The sequence below is a fragment of the Chelonoidis abingdonii genome, chromosome 2, assembly GCF_003597395.2.
Source record: "Chelonoidis abingdonii isolate Lonesome George chromosome 2, CheloAbing_2.0, whole genome shotgun sequence".
NCBI lineage: Eukaryota > Metazoa > Chordata > Testudines > Testudinidae > Chelonoidis > Chelonoidis abingdonii.
The window spans coordinates 90,715,896-90,733,904 of NC_133770.1; the positions used below are offsets into that span (position 1 = coordinate 90,715,896).

Below are 18,009 nucleotides of genomic sequence, written 5' to 3' on the forward strand. Positions count from 1 at the left end.
CAAGAACCTGACTTTAGAAGTCCAGTTTTGACAATCTTGCTGTCAACATTGTTATTTGTTAAATTATTCCACTGCAGCTAGGTACCATACAATAGCTTATTATTTGTTCTGAAGAGAAAGGACCAGGTGAAGATAGCACAAAGCCTAAAAGAAGAGGGTGCAAAAATCTTGGGAGCCCTCAATATGGATTTTTTAAAAGCTGACTAGATTCACAAAGGATTCCAGAGGATTGGACAATGGTACAGTGTAGTTTGAAAGACAGCTAGCAGGGAGTTCATGCTTAATTCCTCAGCTGGAGGTCTTTGAAGCTGTTTCTGCCATGATAGATAAATGAAATTTAAGGGCTGTTGTTTATTTAAATATTCCAAAAAGATTTCAGCAGAGATGGCGATTAATGGTTAAGGGGAAAGGGTCATGGAATAGGAGGAGGGTCGAGTAAGGTGCTTCATAGCAAACTGGCAGAGGAGCAGAATCCTCACTCACATCAAGTTTGAACTCTTTCAGCACCTTGAGGGTCAGTACATAGCTCTTCCCTGAACTCGTCTCTCTTTCATTTCTTCCTCTGGCTGCCTAGGTTCCTTCTATGCAACCCTCTAGAACAGGGGTGGGCAAACTATGGCACAGGGGCCCATCAGACCATTTAATCCGGCCCTCAGCTCCTGCCAGGAAGTGAGGTCAGAGGTTTGCCCCACTCCGGCGCTCCAGCCAGGGAGTGAGGTTGGAGGCTTGCCCTGCTCCACGTGGCTCCCAGGAAGCAGCCGGCATGACCTCCCTCTGGCTCCTACATAGTATGTGGAGGTGCGGCTAGGCAGTTCTGTGAGCTTCCCCCATCCATAGGCGCCATCCCTGCAGGTAAGCACCCCTTATCCCCCCCATGCCCCAATCCCCTGCCACAGCCCTGATACCCCCTGCCCTGCAAACCCCTCAATCCCAGCCCAGAGCCCCCTCTTGTGCCCCAAACCTCTCATCTCCAGCCCCGCCCTAGACCCTCACCCCATCTGTGCCCCAACAGCCTGCCCCATCCGTCATCCCCCTCTTGCTCATTGGTCCCAGCCTGGAGCCCCCTCCTGCACCCCAAATACCTCATCCTCAGCCCCACCCCAACCCAGAGCCCCTTTCTGCACCCATAACTCCTCATTTCTGGCCCCACCCCACAGCCTGTACCTCGAGCTGGAGCCCTCACCCCATCCCACACCCCCACCCCCAATTTCGTGATCATCCATAGCTCACCATACATTTCCATACCCCGACGTGGCCCTCAGGCCAAAAGATTTGCCCACCCCTGCTCTAGAATATCCTGGGTAAAATCCTCTCCGCATTGAAGTCAATGAGTGTTTTGCTATTGATTTATTTCTCACTCATTTATGCATCTATAACCATGACAATCTGAGTGCTTGGTATTCCCTCCTTGTCGTCGGGCCCAGCGCATTGCTCAAGCTTGTGTGTAACTTTAAGGATTTGAGTAGTTCTCTTGACTTCAGTGGGATTACTCATGCTTAAAGTCATGCATGTCCTTAACTGCTTTTCTGGTCAGGTCTCTGGTGCACTGGTTGAGCATCCTATCCTATTCTTACATGTGACTCACTAAGAAACTCAGAATCTCCTCACTCTGTGAAGTAAAACTCCACATTTTTAACCCTGCAGAGCTGTGTGATAATGGACATGGAAACTGTGAAATGTTTACAGAAAAGTTATTACTAGTTTAACACTTGAGCTATGTCTTCACTGGAGAAAAACATGTATTTTCTGAGTGATGGCAGCCTGCCCGGGGACTGGGGAGCCCAGAGCTTTGAGACTCCCATGCCGGCTGATTCCCCAGGCTCTCCGACACCAAATGGTAAGCTAGCTGGTCAAAGCACCGCAGAGCCTGGAGAGGCAGTAGGCCTAGCAGTCTGGCAGCCTTGGGGTCCTTGGCCCCAGGGCAGTCAGTCTGGTGGGACCCTCCCAGCCCCTCAAACCTGGGAAGCCCTGGCATCAGCTGGCTGAAATTGATATGAATTTTGTCAGTTTCACACCTGCTATTCCCTGGTGGGCAGTGTGAAACTGACAATCCTGTTAATTTCAGTCAGCAGCTACTAGGTCCAGAGAGCAGATTTGCTCTCAGAAACATCAGAATTTCCCAAATGAAAAATGTATAGACCTTTCAGTTCAAAGGAAATTTTCTAAAGAATGCTTTTGTTCCAAATCAGAATAAAAACAAATCTTGAAATAACACAGTTTCCTATGAACCAGTTTTGGACAGCTCTACTTAGAATAAACACCAAAGAGATGAATTAGTGGCCAGAGGGCAAGTGAGGCAGTCAAGGGTATATGATAAACTGCAGTGAAGGGATAAGTGAATTTATCAGATATTTCTGTATATATTTACACTGTAAGCTCCTTGGCTCAGAGACTATGCCTTCTTACATATCTATAAAGTGTCAGGATTTATATTATTTTAATAATTCTCTGCCAAGTTAGATTGAAAGCCCCTGTGGGTGGAACATTGGCTGTGTTTGTAGAGCACTGCACATTACTGATATGTCTGAACCAAAATACAGATTTAGATGGAAACTTTCTGCAGTGGAAATAGGTTGATGTGGGGAACCCTAAGATTTGTTTTCAGCACTTCTACGCCAAACTTCTGAACCATTTTGAAGCAGGAATTGAAAAACAGATATCTCCAAGTGGCAGACAATATTAAAATTGGAGACCAGGGAGATAGTGAGGAATATGCAATCAGATTGGAAAGGTTTTGAATTGTTCAGGTGACCCTGCATTTGTCAATTATTTGCTAACTGGTCTAGGAACAAGAAACTAAGCTAGAGAGCATGTGCTAAATAGAACAATCATCTAGCTCACTGAACCAGATATAGGAGCTTTTGTGGAAAAATCATTCAAACCATCAGCATAAGGCTCAGCTGCAGTAAAGAGTCAAACTGGATGCAGGGTTGTATTAGCCATGCAGTAGATATAAAACTAAGAAGGTGTTACATTTGCTATATAAATGTAAGCAGAGTCAGGATGAGCTGTACCCTGACATCTGGTGGTGAATTATGGGAAGTGTGGAAAGAATGACCGGAATGTGAAATCTCAAATATTTGCATAGGCACGCCTACCCCATCCCAGACTGTCGAGCTGTGGGACTGCTTTGTGACAGAAATGACTCAGCCTCAGTTGGGTGGTACTTTCTAGACAAGGGACATGGGTTCCAAAACCCTGTGAAGGGAGAGAGGTTGGGGACAGGTATTTGTGCCTGGTGGTGCAGGCTCCTTGTGGAGCTAGAAGCATCAGTTGCACCTCCTCCTCTCTCCACTGTGGAATGTCAGAGTTGATTTTTTATTCCCTTAAGACTCTAGATACAGGTTGCTGAGCTGAACTCACTTTGGGCTAATGGTGCACTAGCACTGGGCTCCCCTACTATGTGCTGAGATCACTAAGAGCTGAAATCACAAAAGAGCTGAAATTACTGAGCTGGGAGCACTGAGTACTGTGCTAACTAGTGGGGGAGCCTGAAGCTATACTGTGGAACAGAGCAGCTGGCGGAGTGGAGCAGTTTATGGGGATGGCTGGAGCGGACCACAGGACAGCTGGTGGAGTGGAGCGGCTGGCAGAGCGGAGTAGCTGTGGGGCGTGTGGAGCAGCCCACAGAGCGAGCGGAGCCGAGCAGTTTGCAGGGACAACTGGAGCAGCTCATGAGGCAGCTGGTGGAGCGGAGCAGTTTGTGAGGACGGCCGGAGGAGCAGAGTGGAGCGGCTGGTAAGGCGGAGCAGTTCGTGGAGAAGGCGGAAGCAGAACCCACGGAGAGGCAGGGCAGTTGGCCCTGGACCACGTAAGGTGCCCCTTTCACCCAGGCTGGGGGGAGGGACCTCTACAGATAGACTCTTGAATTCTGGGGTGGCATTGACCAGAGACTTTTGGGTTGTTGGACTTTGGAGTGATTGGACTTAAGACCCTAAGGGGGAAAGGACATTGGCAAATGTATTTGGCGGGGGTGGTTATGGTTTGTGTTATAACTCTGTTTGTGGTGTATCTCCAATGGGATGCCGCATTGATTCCTTCCTTTATTAAAAAGATTTTGCTACACTCAGGCTCCGTGCTTGCGAGAGGGGAAATATTGCCTCCTAGAGGCACCCAGGAGGGTGTGGTATGTAAGTGTCCCAGGTCACTGGGTGGGGGCTTGAGCCGGTTATGCATGGTGTTATTGATACTGAACCCAGCCCTTGTTGCTGCCAACTCAGAGGGGCAGAAGGGCTACATAAAGAAGCACTAGACTTCCTTCTCTCCCCCACACCTCAAAACTCTTTGCCCAGCATTCGCCATGGTACATCAGGAAAGATATTACTCTCAAGAGGGTAGGGCATAAAGCAGCAAATATGACATCAAGTTGGAAGAATTTTAGTTATGAAGGAAGGATAAAGGAGCAAACAAAGCTGAGACATGGAGATCACCTAAAAGACATTTAAAATTATGAAAAGGATAACAAAAATGAAGAGAGATTTTCACATTGGTAAGAGCTTAAAACAAAGTGCTGGAGACAAGCTGCAGTATTTGGATGTGCGATTTCAGTTTTGTGGGAAAGAACAGTTGTAGACTGGGGAATAGAGATTTGTATACTGAGGTCTGGTGGATAATTCACCCATAAAATGCAGATCCAGGCTCAGTTTCCAAATTTCTGCATAGTATTAGGGTTTCCAAGATTTTGGTTCAAGTCCATCTCTAGCATAGTTTAACGCACAGCAAGTAAATAGGAAACCTAGATAGAACTAATACACATGAAAACAAATGACTGTGAGAAGCAAAGTAAGCAGGAAGTACAGACAAATGCAAGATACACCTATATTTGGTGCTGAAGAAGCAGAGGATTTACTGAGATGGTGAAAAATCAAGAACTGGAATTAAGATCATCCAGATAAGGGAAAGTACTTTGAGCCAGCTGGTCTTTTCCTGGTGCAAAAATTTTATTTTTATGAACAATGAAAGATACTAAAAGTATTTTTTTTTCACTCTAGGGTTTAGTTCTGTTTATTTTTTTCTTAAAGTCCTTACTCAGGCATAACTCCCAGCTGATGTTAGTGGGAGTAAGCCATGAGCAAAGGTCTCAGGATTTGGCCTAGTGACAGTGTTGTTGCAGAACTGAGCAGTTATGTTTTTATTTGAAGCAATTTTAACAGGCAAGTTCTTAACCCCTTAAAGAGTGGAAACACTGATAACATATTAGCTGTAACAGTTCCCAGGGATTTCTGGACCTTCCTTTTTATGTTCTAAGACAATACAGATGAGATTATATGTGGGATCTGGTGCTGATGTTATGTGTATCAGCCTGTATGCTAAATATATTTTCATACTTGATTCAACAGGCTGACATTTGAATATTATAAAATGGCTAAGATTAAAAAAACAACAACTCATGAGCAAAATAAAATCCACTGGAAGTTTTCAGATGTAGCTGGGCCAAAGCTCTTTAGCTGAAGGGTGCCATGAAGCATAGGTGTGTATGGGGCTTATGTTTAATTACTTATTTTTAACTTATAATGGGCAAAGTACACCTGAAGTAGAAAGTAATGTCACACATATCATCAGTACACAGGTATTGTGTAGGGTCAAAGGCTTGGCACCTTACACTAGTAGAATCTTGACTCCAGTAGCATACTCAGGAGAGTAAGGTGAGCAGAATGTAGCCCGACTTGTTTGTTGTTTGTTTGTTTTTAGTTTTGTTTTTTTTATAAAATTCTCAATGGCTAGACCCTTAGCCAGTGTAAATCAACATAGTGCTGTTGACTTCAGTAGATCTATATGGATTTACAACAGACTGGGATCTGGCCCTTTATTCTCAAAAAGAAAAGAAAAAACTCCACCTTGTACCAATACCTATACAGTAATACTTATTAACTATTAAATAACTGTCAAGGTTTCTACTACTGGGAAATCACTGTACCATTTAGAAAAGAGAAATCCAAGCGGGACGGTGAAATAATGAATTCACAGACAAGACCTTAAAGATAACAGTCCAACTTCAGGTCATATTGAGACGCAAAAGACATAATAATCGTGTGCACCGTCGTAATGAGGACCAACAGTGGCAAAGACTGACTGCTTAGCAACCAGATGACTGAGGTGAAACCCAAAGTACAAAACCAGAAGGTGTAAACAAATATATGTATTTTAAACAAAGTTGCAGGAATGTTTGGAAAAAATGAGAGAGTTACTATTAAACTTCTGCTACTTAATGTGTCAGCTTTCATATTTGATTTCTGGGCAAAAAGAAGAGTCAGCTGACCCACAGTGACAACAAAATGAGTCATAAAGGGTTTTTTAAGTTTGTTCCGGTATAGAGCATCTTTTACAAGCTAAATTGCAGAAGATGTGCTGCAACTGTTGCCACGTGTGTTAAACAAGACATTCAACAGCCTACAAAATTTACAGTCTCCCTCCCTGTTCTTGAGGCCTGCAGCTCTTTTCATTAGGTGATACATGAAAAGAGGCAGAAGAGGGTGATGCATTCACGAGCCCTGTTGTAACACAAACAGCACGCTTTTGTCATGGAGGTTGTGTTTAGTTTAAACTGTAATGTGTTGTGACTTATACACATGTTTACAAAGGAAGAAGAATTGACAGTCACTGGACAGAGTGCTATGAGCTCAGCAGATGTTACTTATTTTCAGACTTTTAATGTAATTTTCATGATTTGGATGGCAAGCTATAGAATCAAATAGATGAATTCTTTTCTGACCAACAATCTGATGAGAGATTACAGTATGTTGAAATGTTGCACACCAGGGCTTTAGCAGGACTATTGAAAGAAGGGCTTGTTTACGCTTACACAGCTGCACTGGGGCAGCTGCTCTACTGCAGCACTTAGGGAAGACACTTGCCATTGGAGATGTTTGTTGCTAGCAGCCACAGATTGGCTCCATACCATTGTAGGCAGTCTCATCATAGCGTTCCCTCTATAAACGTATCAAGCTCAGTTTTGAAGTCAGTTAGGTTTTTTGACCCCACTGCTCCCCTTGGAAGGCAGTTCCAGAATTTCACTCCTCTGATGGTTAGAAACTTTCATCTAATTTCAAGCCTAAACTTGTTGATGGCCAATTTATATCCATGTAGTTGTAGTTTGGGTATCTCATGCTTCCATTCTACTATGGAATGGTCTCTTGAGATAGATTTCATCTCCTGAGATGCACCACGGCCCTGTGACTGTTTATGATGCATTGCCTCCAAGAGGGGAGATCATGTAGTGCATCGTGGGAGATGTCCAGCCAGGGAGTTCAGCCTATATGAGAGAATGAGAACAGGAGGCACCTGAACTACAGCTTCCAGGAGGCACTTTAGTGGCATTTTAAAATATTTTAAATTCTGTTTTTCGCAGAAAACTCAAAATTTTCCATGCAAAAAAAGTCCTATTTTTCTGACTGACTCTAATCACAAGGTTGTTCAGTTGCCTATGTGCATGTTGATTATTCTCTTACAAGCTCTCCCTGGGTACGTGTCCACATCACATTAACCACCACCACAGTTAGCATCCTTGTTCTCAACCTCAGCAAAGGCCAAGGATTGAATGGGCATGAAGAATGAACTACCCTTTCCCCCTAAAGACAAAGTTTGAGGCACACTGATACAGGAGTGTGAAGACGCTTGTGCTGTCAATTTCTGTGCTGAATTTGTTCCCAGAATAGACAAAAGATTTAATTCCCCAGGACTATCAAAATGACATCTTTCACTGGCACTAAATTGTCATGCACACACCCCCTTTCTTTTGCATTTTCACATACATCAGCACTTCTTTGTTCTTTTTAGGCTCAGAAACTGCAGTGCCCCAATGCTTCCAGCCCAAATGGAGCAGGAAGTACTAGGGAACATGAGATTTCCAGCCTAGTTATGCTGAGCTATCAAGAGGTTCATATGGTACCGTCAAGGTTTGGATGAGTGGACAGTTTGGATACCTATCGAGATTTTGGTTTGGATACTTCAGTTTGGATATTTTGATCAGATATGCATATCAAACCTGGAATGGGGCTAAGCATTGTAGCTCTCATTGACTTCAGTGGGAGTGTTAAGTGTTCAACATCTATTAGGATTCGACCCTCTGAGTTCCTTAAGCTTTTCCCTTATGGCTATTTGTATTACAGTAATATCCAGATCAGGCCTCTGTTGTGTTGGGCACTGTGCAAAGACTAAATAAAAGATAAGCCCTGCCCCAAAGAGTTTACACAGTTCAAAAGCTGTGTCGAACACAGTCAGGAGAGAGCAGGAGGCTAACGGTGACCGTAACATGAACACAGAGCTTCATGTAATAGCAAAGGGTACAATTTGGAAGCTTTGTAGTCATCTGTTCTTTGTTAAATTAGATAGCAATTCATTTACATCTCTTGTTCAGTTAACAGGCCACCTGCCTGGCCATTATCATTAGGCATGGTGTATAAGATTTTGCCTTTGACTAGTTCAGTACAGTATCCAGGCAGGCAGTTTGATGACTTTCTTAAACAAAAATAAATGTATTAGTTATAATGCTGTCTATCTAATCTGCTGGGAAACCACACAAATATAATCCATAATGGATTCTATAGGGATAGTCACTCCCTTTGACTGTGATGGATACAGATGTGTCTTCCCAAGAAGGCTGGATAGGTAACCCTCGAAAAAAGGCGTTGGGCGAGGTCTCAGAGGCTGTAAATTGGCATCAGTTGAAGTCAGTTGAGCTACACCACTTTACATCAGTCGAGAATCTGGCCTATTTATATCTATGGTGCGTACATGTTGAAAATAAATCTGTTTTGCTCACAGGTTTAACGTGGAGCTTTTGCTCACACAAAAATAACTAACTTGAATTTTTTAAATATCTTTTTATCTGGCCAATGGTCTAGATTGTGTCCCATTAAACTGTCAGAAATCTGTAATATTACTGAAAAGAGATGTAGGCTTTGAGATAGTTTTAATCATGAATTTGCCTATTGAAATCTTGATGCAATGCCTTTTTAAATCAAAGCCAGAAAAATAATGTATCCAGGCTTAAGAAATCAGTTGTCTTTGTGTTTTTTTTCAATTTGAACAAGATAAGCATGTTTGATGCTTACGTCCCATAAGCACTTCACTGATATCATGGACCAGATCCTCACTTGCTGTAGATCAGCATACAAATTCACGTAGGCTAATCAGCACCAGCTGGGAATCTGGCCCTATATGTAACATGCAGTTCTTGAACAAATCTTGTTAACATCAACATACACTAATGTATCCCAGAAGATGATAATGTGAATTGAATGCTTCTTGGCCCAGAAAACAAAGTGTACTCAGTAGAAGATCATCTGTTTGTTTGTCAACCATTTGTTCTTCCCCTTATTTGACGTACTTTTGGTCATAGTCCTCATGGTAACAGATAATGCACCTGACATGTTGTTTGGTGAGTCTGGAGAATGCTGCCTGAGCCTCGTGCACTGAAGTCTCCCCTTGCTGCAAAGCAAGAGTCTAATGTTTTTGATATGACTCTGAAAAGCTGGAGGAAAAAATTGGCTCTGTCAGGAAGGGCAGGGTGGGTATTTACCTGGTGGTCTGTCCGTGCTGCATTTTTATTCTCTGCATTGTCAGTGAACAGCATTAAGCAAAACTGGTGCATTTTTGTAAAATTTGCAGAGGAAAAAATAAGTGTAGGCGATTCAGTCCAATTTCCTCAATATCCCTCATTATTTGTAATTCACACCATGCTATCAGTAGCCCTTGACTAAAGAAAGGGAAAAGGAAAGGAAGTGTGCTTTCTTTTTCTTGTTGGTTTATTTTTGGCAGTGTAATGGGAGAGGAGATGACTAGAGCTAAGGGCTAAACCATTTAGCCTTGGAGATTCATGCAGTGAATTCACTCACTGCCCTCTTCTAGTGGGAACATAGTGTCACAAGGCGTTTACTGGGTTCCCTGCACGGGAAGGTGCAGAGCCAGCCTCCAAAACTGACAGTGGGGGCAGTTGGGTAGAGGATGGAGCTAGGCAGGCTGAGAAATGTGCTGGGCTGCCCTGTCTCTTGGGTAATCTCCACAAATGCTGCTCCAGATTGCAAAGCAGAACTTCCAGGAGAGGGCAGCGTTGGTACCTTTACCTGTCCTTGTGACCCAGGGACCTCTTGGTGACAACTGGCAGAGGGCACATGGTTACATAAAGGTTACAGGGATCCCCCTACTAGTATCTACATACTTGTTCACCAAAGGGTGTCAGGCAAGGTCTGTGATGAAAGCCTGTGTCACACAGGTCATCATACTCATTGTGAAATGTATGTACAGATAATATGTAAGGAGTTGGGTACACACTGAAAATGTTGTACTTAGGGGGTGTGACTTAGGGTTGGTCATCAGAAAAGGTGAGAAACAGGTTAGGCTCAGGCAAGAGATTGTGGTCTACCTGTACACCTGTCAGTTCAGCACTGTTTGGTTCACAATGGGAGTCCATTTACAGTCTGAGCAGAATGCTAGTGGAGCGATTGCAAAGTCTCCAGGGAGGCCACTAGACAGGAAAGTGCAAGCAGCAGGAGTTAGCCTGTGTACAAGTGCAGGCCAGGGATTTTTGGAATATACCTGTAGGGACAGAGGAAAACTCTGGGTTTTTCCACAGACGAGGCAAGAGGACAACGTGCTTGATTCGTGAACAGAAGATCCCAGTCAAGCCTGGCTGTAATATGCTGGCAGGATTTTGGGTGAGCTTTTTGCTCTTATGACATGGAGTGTCTTATTCATTAAGTTTAGGCTTCAGTATGTCTGTTATGGGTTTTTTTTAATGTAACCTGTTGTTTCCAGTACTTCTGTTTGCTGTCATGTGAATCTCTGTTCTTTGTTAAATAAATGTAGACTTGGTTTCCCTATAAACCAATCTAAGTGCTGTGTGTTAAGCAGAGCCGTGTTCTGTGGTGTAACTGATAAGCTGTATTGAATGGTTCCTTTGGGAATTCTGTGAATGGCCGGTGGAACGGAAGCTGGGCACTCTAGAGTGACACTTGTAGGATTCAGAGGTTGGTGTAACCTGTAAAGAGAGAGCGGGGCCTGCAAGGCAGGGCTTCTGTTGCCAGAGGTTTGTGACTAGTAACTGACCTGCAGCAGACACAGACAAGGGTTCCTCGCACTGAGGGTAGGTGGTAGCCATGTGCCTCGCAACCCGTGGGCACTCCCCAGAAAGCATTACAGTCCTCTCCCAGGGAGAACCCTCTCTCTGGCCCCAGAGAGAGGAGTGCAATCTGCTGCCATTGCTGGTGGAGAGCAAGAGCCAAGGAGCAATCTGACTTGGAATAAAGTAAACTCCACGGGAGAGGAGGGTGAATGAAATGTAAAGCAGGACCTTGACGGTGAGCCCAAGAAGCTTAAAACTGATGTGGTGGAGGCAGAGAAGCCAGCCGAGGGATTCAGAGTGGGGCTACACCATCAGTTAATTGAGCATGGGATATTTTTGAAGTGGACTGAACAGGGTGATGTGGGTGGTGCTAGAGAGGTGGAGGAGAAGGTGGTGGTAACAATAAGTGAGACAGGACAAAATTATTTCTTAGTTGCATGAAACCAGAATTAAAAAGGAACCAAAATCTCTGGGCCCCTCTCACTTTCCATGTGTATCTTAAACCAAAGAAGTAACTAACAATTGGCTGCTTCCATTTCTAAGACAAAATTCAGCCCTGGTCCAGCCATGCACAACTCACATTGAAACCAGTGGGAATTGCACGTTTTCCTACTAGGGCACAATTTCACCCGCAGGGGTTTTGCTACCACTTATTTCTCTGTTTGAGAGGAGCCAACTTTAGGGCCCCAGAGTTAGAGCAAAGTATGATGCATGTCCAAGCGGACCCATATGCTTACAATGATGCCACTATTTCTAACAGATCACCAGTAAATCCAGAGAGACATCGGGACACTCACAGTAAATCCATAGGGAATAAGGAACAGAAGAAACAATGTGAGAATATTATTTCTGTGGAGCTACCAGAATCTTTGGGGTGAGAAAACTCAGTGAGACAGTAGGGGAGGAAGAGATTGTGGTATAAGATACCCAGGAAAAGGTTAATCAGCTCTTAGAAGTTGCTATTGCAGTTATCTGAGTCCTGCCCTCAGGGTACAGTGTGTGCAGTCAGAGTTTGTTTAGATGATATAATGCTTTTAACTAAGGATTTGAAAACTTTTGTGCCTATTTTCAAAGGCACAGAAACATCCTAGGTTTCAAATCAGACAGTGAACTCAAGCCTTCTAGGGTTCATATGTATGATTTTATTGTAAGTCTTGCAATATTTGCTTGAGGAAGGGGGTGTCTTAAAACCCCAGTTTCTGAATGCATGAGTATCTCAGCTTACTTTTTAATTTATGTATAAGTGGAAGTTTCTACCTCTTATACTAAGTAAACCTGAAGCCAAAAACCAAAAAAGTATCCCACATTTATTAGCTTAAAAATCATGAGATGTCTTTAAGTAATCTAATGGGGGTTGGGGGGGTTCAGGCCTTGACTCATTATTTACAAATTGTTGGGGTTGGCAATACTAGAAGTTTGGGTTGCTGCCGTCTTCAGCAGAAGCAACACTAGGGTGACCAGCCGTTCCGATTTTATAGGGACAGTCCCAATTTTGGGGTCTTTTTCTTATATAGGTTCCTATTACCCCCTACTCTCGTCCTCATTTTTCATACTTGCTCTCTGGTCACTCTAAGCAACACTGAGCTAGGATCAAGATCTAGGTCTAAACTTTGTGGCTCAAATTTCTTTCCATGTGTGACTTAAACCAGAGAAGTAACAAACAGCTGGCCACTTGCATTTCTAAGACAAAATTCGTAGGTGATCAGATCTGGGGATTTGTTATGGGCTTGTCTCTAGAGAGAGATTAAAAATCTTGAAACTGTACGTTTTTGCTCTGATGAGAGAAAATGTACAGAGCCTGATTCTGATCTGACTTACACCAGCTAAACGTATTAGCTTTGGCAAGTCAGTAGCCTCACAGCAGCATTAAATTCGTATAAAAGAGATAATAAGCAGGCAAACTGTGTATGTAAATGTTTCATGACATATATTTTAAGATCTCTTTCAGTGTTTGACAAAATGAATTAGCTTAAACAATTGCAAAGATATGGAAAACAGAAATCTTTGTTTAAAGAATCAGTGTTCTTTTGACTGCAGCGTAATCAGATATGTGATTGTATTTTACATCTTTTGCCATTTACATTTTCACAAAAGTCTTCAGCTCTCCCCAATTAGCTGGTTGCTTGCATCATCCTCCCTCTAGTACAGGGATCTCAAACTCAAATCACCATGAGGGCCACATGGGGACTAGTACATTGGCCCGAGTGCCGCATTACTGACACTTTTTCATATAAAGGTACAAAAGATCCCCCAGTCCACCCCTTCTAAGAGGCCCCACCCCCGCCACACCTTTTCCCGTGCCTTCCTCACCCCCATTCCAAACCCTTCCCCAAAGTCCCCACCAAAACTTTGCCCACTCCCTGCCCCTATTCCAACCCCTTCCCCAAATCACTGTCTGTTCTCTGCCTCCTCCCCTAAGCGTGCAGATCCCCGCTCCTCCCCCATCCCTTCTGGAAAGTGCTAAGCACCACCAAACAGCTGTTTGGTGGTGGGAAATGCTTGGAGGTAGGCAGAGGAGTGGGGACGTGGCGCGCTGGAGAGGAGGGGGCGCAGCGAGGAAGGGGAGCTTGGTAGCCACAGGAAATAACTCCGGGGGGGCATGGAAAGCTTGGCAGGCGGAGCTTGGCGGGCTGCAGGAAATAATCCTGCGGGCTGCGTGTTTGAAACCCCTGCTCTAGTAGATTAAGATAAACCGAAAGCAAAGAGATGTATTCACATCCAATAGCATACTTAGGGTTCTTTAATGGGCCAATTTCTCCTCACAATGTAGTTACAGATAACAGCTTCAGTCAAACTTTCAAAACATGGGGCCTAATTCTCCATTGCCTATGTGTAACCCACACACCTCCTGGATGTGGTGCTCTGTCCCATGTAGTGGCACCAAGACCACTTAGAGATTAGTGAGTTTTGTCTAAAGCCTTAGCTTAGAGCCACATGGCTTTTAGCTCATGTACGAAGCAACAGAGGGCCCAGGTTTGATTCTACTGTCAACGACTGGGGTCTGTCAGTGTTACATATGCATCTTGTGCTGTCATTTATATCTGCGCATAGTGGGTAAAAAAACCCAACACTGCAGTATCAGGTTTTGCACTTAAGTTGCACATGTGTAGTTAACTACACAAGGCGCAAAACTATAGAGAATCGGATCTAGGGCTTCCAAATATGTTCATTACTATGCGTATATAACCAGTCAGGCTACAATTTTTGCACATTTACTTGTGTATAAAGTTACAGGATTTAGATGTGCACGATTCATCTGTTTCATCAAGTGCAATTTCAAATGGGATCAGAATGTGCAAATTCTATCATTTTGGTAACAGTGTGCACAAATTGCACAGTTGAGAATTTGCACGCATAAATTTGCACACACACAAGTGGCACTCAAGTTCTGGCTTTTTTGAAAACTTTGGACCTCTCTGTCTTGGTTTCAGTGGAGCTCTTCTCTGGTAAACGATACTGTATCTGAGACTGAGCAAGTAATATTCAATGAATCTTAATCTGTCGAACTAGACAGAGTTTTTTGTGAGGGGATTGTTTTGGTTTTTTGTACTAAAACACTTTATTGTATAGCTTAGTCTTCTGCCCATGGCGGAAGCATAGTAATGTTTGAGATTTAATTAACTTCATGTGGCACCATAGAAATGAGTAGCAAATCAATAATGAATGTTATTACAGTCACCTTATGCTGCTATAATTCTCTGTGTTTGGTTGCACTAATGAGGTCTTGTTTCTTTGAGAACCACTTCAATAGCAACCAGAAGATTATTTTTTTTAATTGCTGATCTCATGTCTGTCACTGGGGATATGAAGTAACCTCAGCTGAGACTCTATTAGTGGGGGCCAATGGTTTAAGACCCAAGAGGGGAGATATAACCCATTTTGCTGGTGCTGTTGTACAGTGTTTCTCAGGCTGAGAAATTCTAAGTATTAAGCTTCAGTTGATGTAGCTGTGGAAATCGGCAGCTACTTTGTCCTTGTACCTGATAGTTAACCATTTGATCTCTGTTTGGTAATGATTCTCCTGGAGAGTCATGGAAGTAAGTGAGTCTTTAGCAAACACTTTAGCGTTTGCTTTGAACATCTCCTCAGGGCTCTTTCTGCATGCCAAGAAAGAAAATGTATCTGACAACTCACTTTAAGGATTGTCAGGATCTCTCCCAGGAAGGACATATCTATATGGAGACTCTAACATCAAAGCACTCTCCAGAACTGTTAGTATGCAGTTGCAGAGTGAGCGGCAGGCTAGTGTGCTGTATGTTCACACCTGGACTTGCCACGCACGAAGCCTCCATGTACAAGTCATTAGTGAGAAAAAGTTAACTAAACTGAAGAGTGTAAAACAGGAATTTTACAACACAACAACCTGGACTGTTGTTAACCTGGAGAGCTGAGCTAAAGCAGCAGAATCTCCTTGCATGTTCATTGGACCAGTGGAATTTACTGTGAAGAAATATAGGAAAAGGGCCTGAGTATCCCTTGTGCCAGTTCATGTGGTTGCCTGGTGTGGAGTAGAGGCTGCCTCCCATTCACAACAGGGAGACACACCATTTTATGAAGCCCCTGGCCACTAATATCTGCTATAGACTTCATAATAAGTAAAAAACAAGGAGGATCAGAGATGAAAAGTGGTTATAAAAGAGCCGCAAGGCCACTACATCAGATCTCATGCCAGGATTACAGACCTGTACCACGCACTTTCAGGAAAGTATGTAAGCTCATTCCCTTCCATTAATTTGAATGATCACTTCCAATCGCCTTGTTTCCAGTGTAAATAGTTTCTAGTCTAAACAAATGCTCCTAGTTAGCACAGACAGACTCTATGTGGCATGGAAAATTTCATGCTACACCACATTGGCCAAGAAAATAACGCCCAGCGTTGCTGTAGTTGAAATAATACTGTGTGATAGGCAAAATGGACATGCTGTATGTCAGAGATAAGTGAACGTGAAAGGAGATGCAGCTTATGTTTTCCCAGCATGCTTTTCTTTCCCCTAACTGCCGTCTTTAGACTTCAGAGCCTGTCACATCTGCCAACTTCTGTAACTCACACCATGATAGGTACCAGACCTCACCCACTACCTTTGATAGCACTGCTAATTCTTTGGGGGGAGCCCGGGCGCAGTACCAAATCCACCCTGAATTACAGGAAAATGACACAGTCATTCTGATAAAATGTATAGTGCTGTAACTCTTCATCTTCACTAATTTTTCTTTTTAAAACCAGGATTTCTAGGACAAAAAACCAGTAAATATTGTATCTGTTTGCACTGAACTGTAAATTAAGACGTTTAAAAAAATACATAATCTACCTCACTGAATTCATTCCTCTTCCAGCATCCTTTAACAGTTGTTCTCGAAATAGCTTTACCTGCTACTCAAGGACTGTACATAGGTGTATGGCACTTTAATTTCTGTCAGGCTTGAACAAAAAGGAGCATATATTCTCCCCAGGATGTATGTGCATCATACTCCGTAATGACTTTGTTGTTGCACCTATTAAGAAGGCAGCGATAGAGTTGTTTGTTAGAGCCTACAGGAGTAATGAGTTTCTCCTTGCAAGCTCTTGTCTTAACTCTCAAGGTGCTAGTTGGATTTTGGAGTGGATTATGTAGCTCACTGGAGTGGAGTCATTACATTGCAGTCCCATTACTGGGATAATCCATTCCCAACATACTGTTAATATCAGTGGGAATTTACATGTATGCACAAAGTCAACAATACACCTCACAACATAACCCTGACCTGCTGTGTGTTTAAAAAAAAAAAAGTGACCAACTCTACTGTTATTGGATTGCAGCTCCAGAAACTGAAAAGATCACTCTCTTTCAAGACCAAAAGCTTACGGAGTAAAAGCGCAGACAACTTTTTCCAGAGGACTAACAATGATGTGAAATTACAAGTTGATTTGCTGCCTGAGATGAGCACCAACATCGGCCAGCTCCCCAACTCAGAGAGCCAGACCTCCACACCCATCAAACTCCAACAGCAGTCAGAAAGCAACCAGGTTCATGTTTTCCAGGAGCACATCTTCAAAAAACCCACTTTCTGTGATGTCTGCAACCACATGATTGTTGGTAAGAATTATTTTGTTTGCGTGTGAGAGAGAATATGCAGAGTGGCCTTCCCAGACCATACATGACCACAGAGATGTTCTTGATAGTACTAGTCCAAAGCAACTTGGACTGTTGATCCACACCAACCAGCACATTGACATGATCATGGGCTCCTTGATCTCACACTTTAAGCTGTTAAAGTATGAGATCAAGGAGCCCATGATCATGTCAATGTGATCATGTTAAGCTGTTAAAGTGTGAGATCATAAAGTGTAGTTAACATGGGTTGCAGCTTGACCCAAATAACAGATATCTCCCCATGATGACACGTAGGTATCACAACTCAGAATCTATGAAGCCAAATTTTGCCCTGTTGGGTTTTGACCTATTGGCTGTATTGCTAGAAAATACGGTAAATGTCATTCATTATAATGAATCAAATAGAATGAAAGTCCCACACTGTTTCACTGCATTCCAAAGTGTTAATTACTATTCTGATTCACCCTACAGAGATTATGTGTAAATTCTCCCAAGTGTGGAGGCTTGCCACACCAGCTTTGCAATAGTACTGCAGAAGAAGAGGCAGAGAGAGGGTGCAGGCAGGATGGCGGCACAGAGGCTGCATCCTCTACATGTCATGGAGGGTGGGGGTCCATGACAGTCATCAATAGGCCAACAGGGAGGCTGTTACTTGAGAATGTTGGCTGACACACTCAGTGATGATTATCCTCTCACATACAATGACATAAAGCAGGAGCAATTCCATTGAAATCAATGGAGTTATACCACTGTAAAAGTGAGTAAGTGGGAGGAGAACCGGGCCCATGTTATTCCTCAGGAAAAATTAGAGTGAGGCAGTGAATACTTTCATGTGGAAAAAGTGACACACTTCCT

At 43.3% G+C, this 18,009-nt stretch overlaps 1 protein-coding gene across 1 annotated transcript in view; it reads left to right on the forward strand.

Annotated features, from left to right (window-relative positions):
• The window catches only part of STAC (SH3 and cysteine rich domain), a 108,539-nt gene that overhangs the window by 11,813 nt on the left and 78,717 nt on the right, over positions 1 to 18,009 (forward strand). The window contains exon 2 of the mRNA XM_032780206.2: positions 16,860 to 17,136. Within this exon, the coding sequence (XP_032636097.1) occupies positions 16,860 to 17,136 (277 nt within the window). The remainder of the gene's footprint in view (positions 1 to 16,859; positions 17,137 to 18,009) is intronic.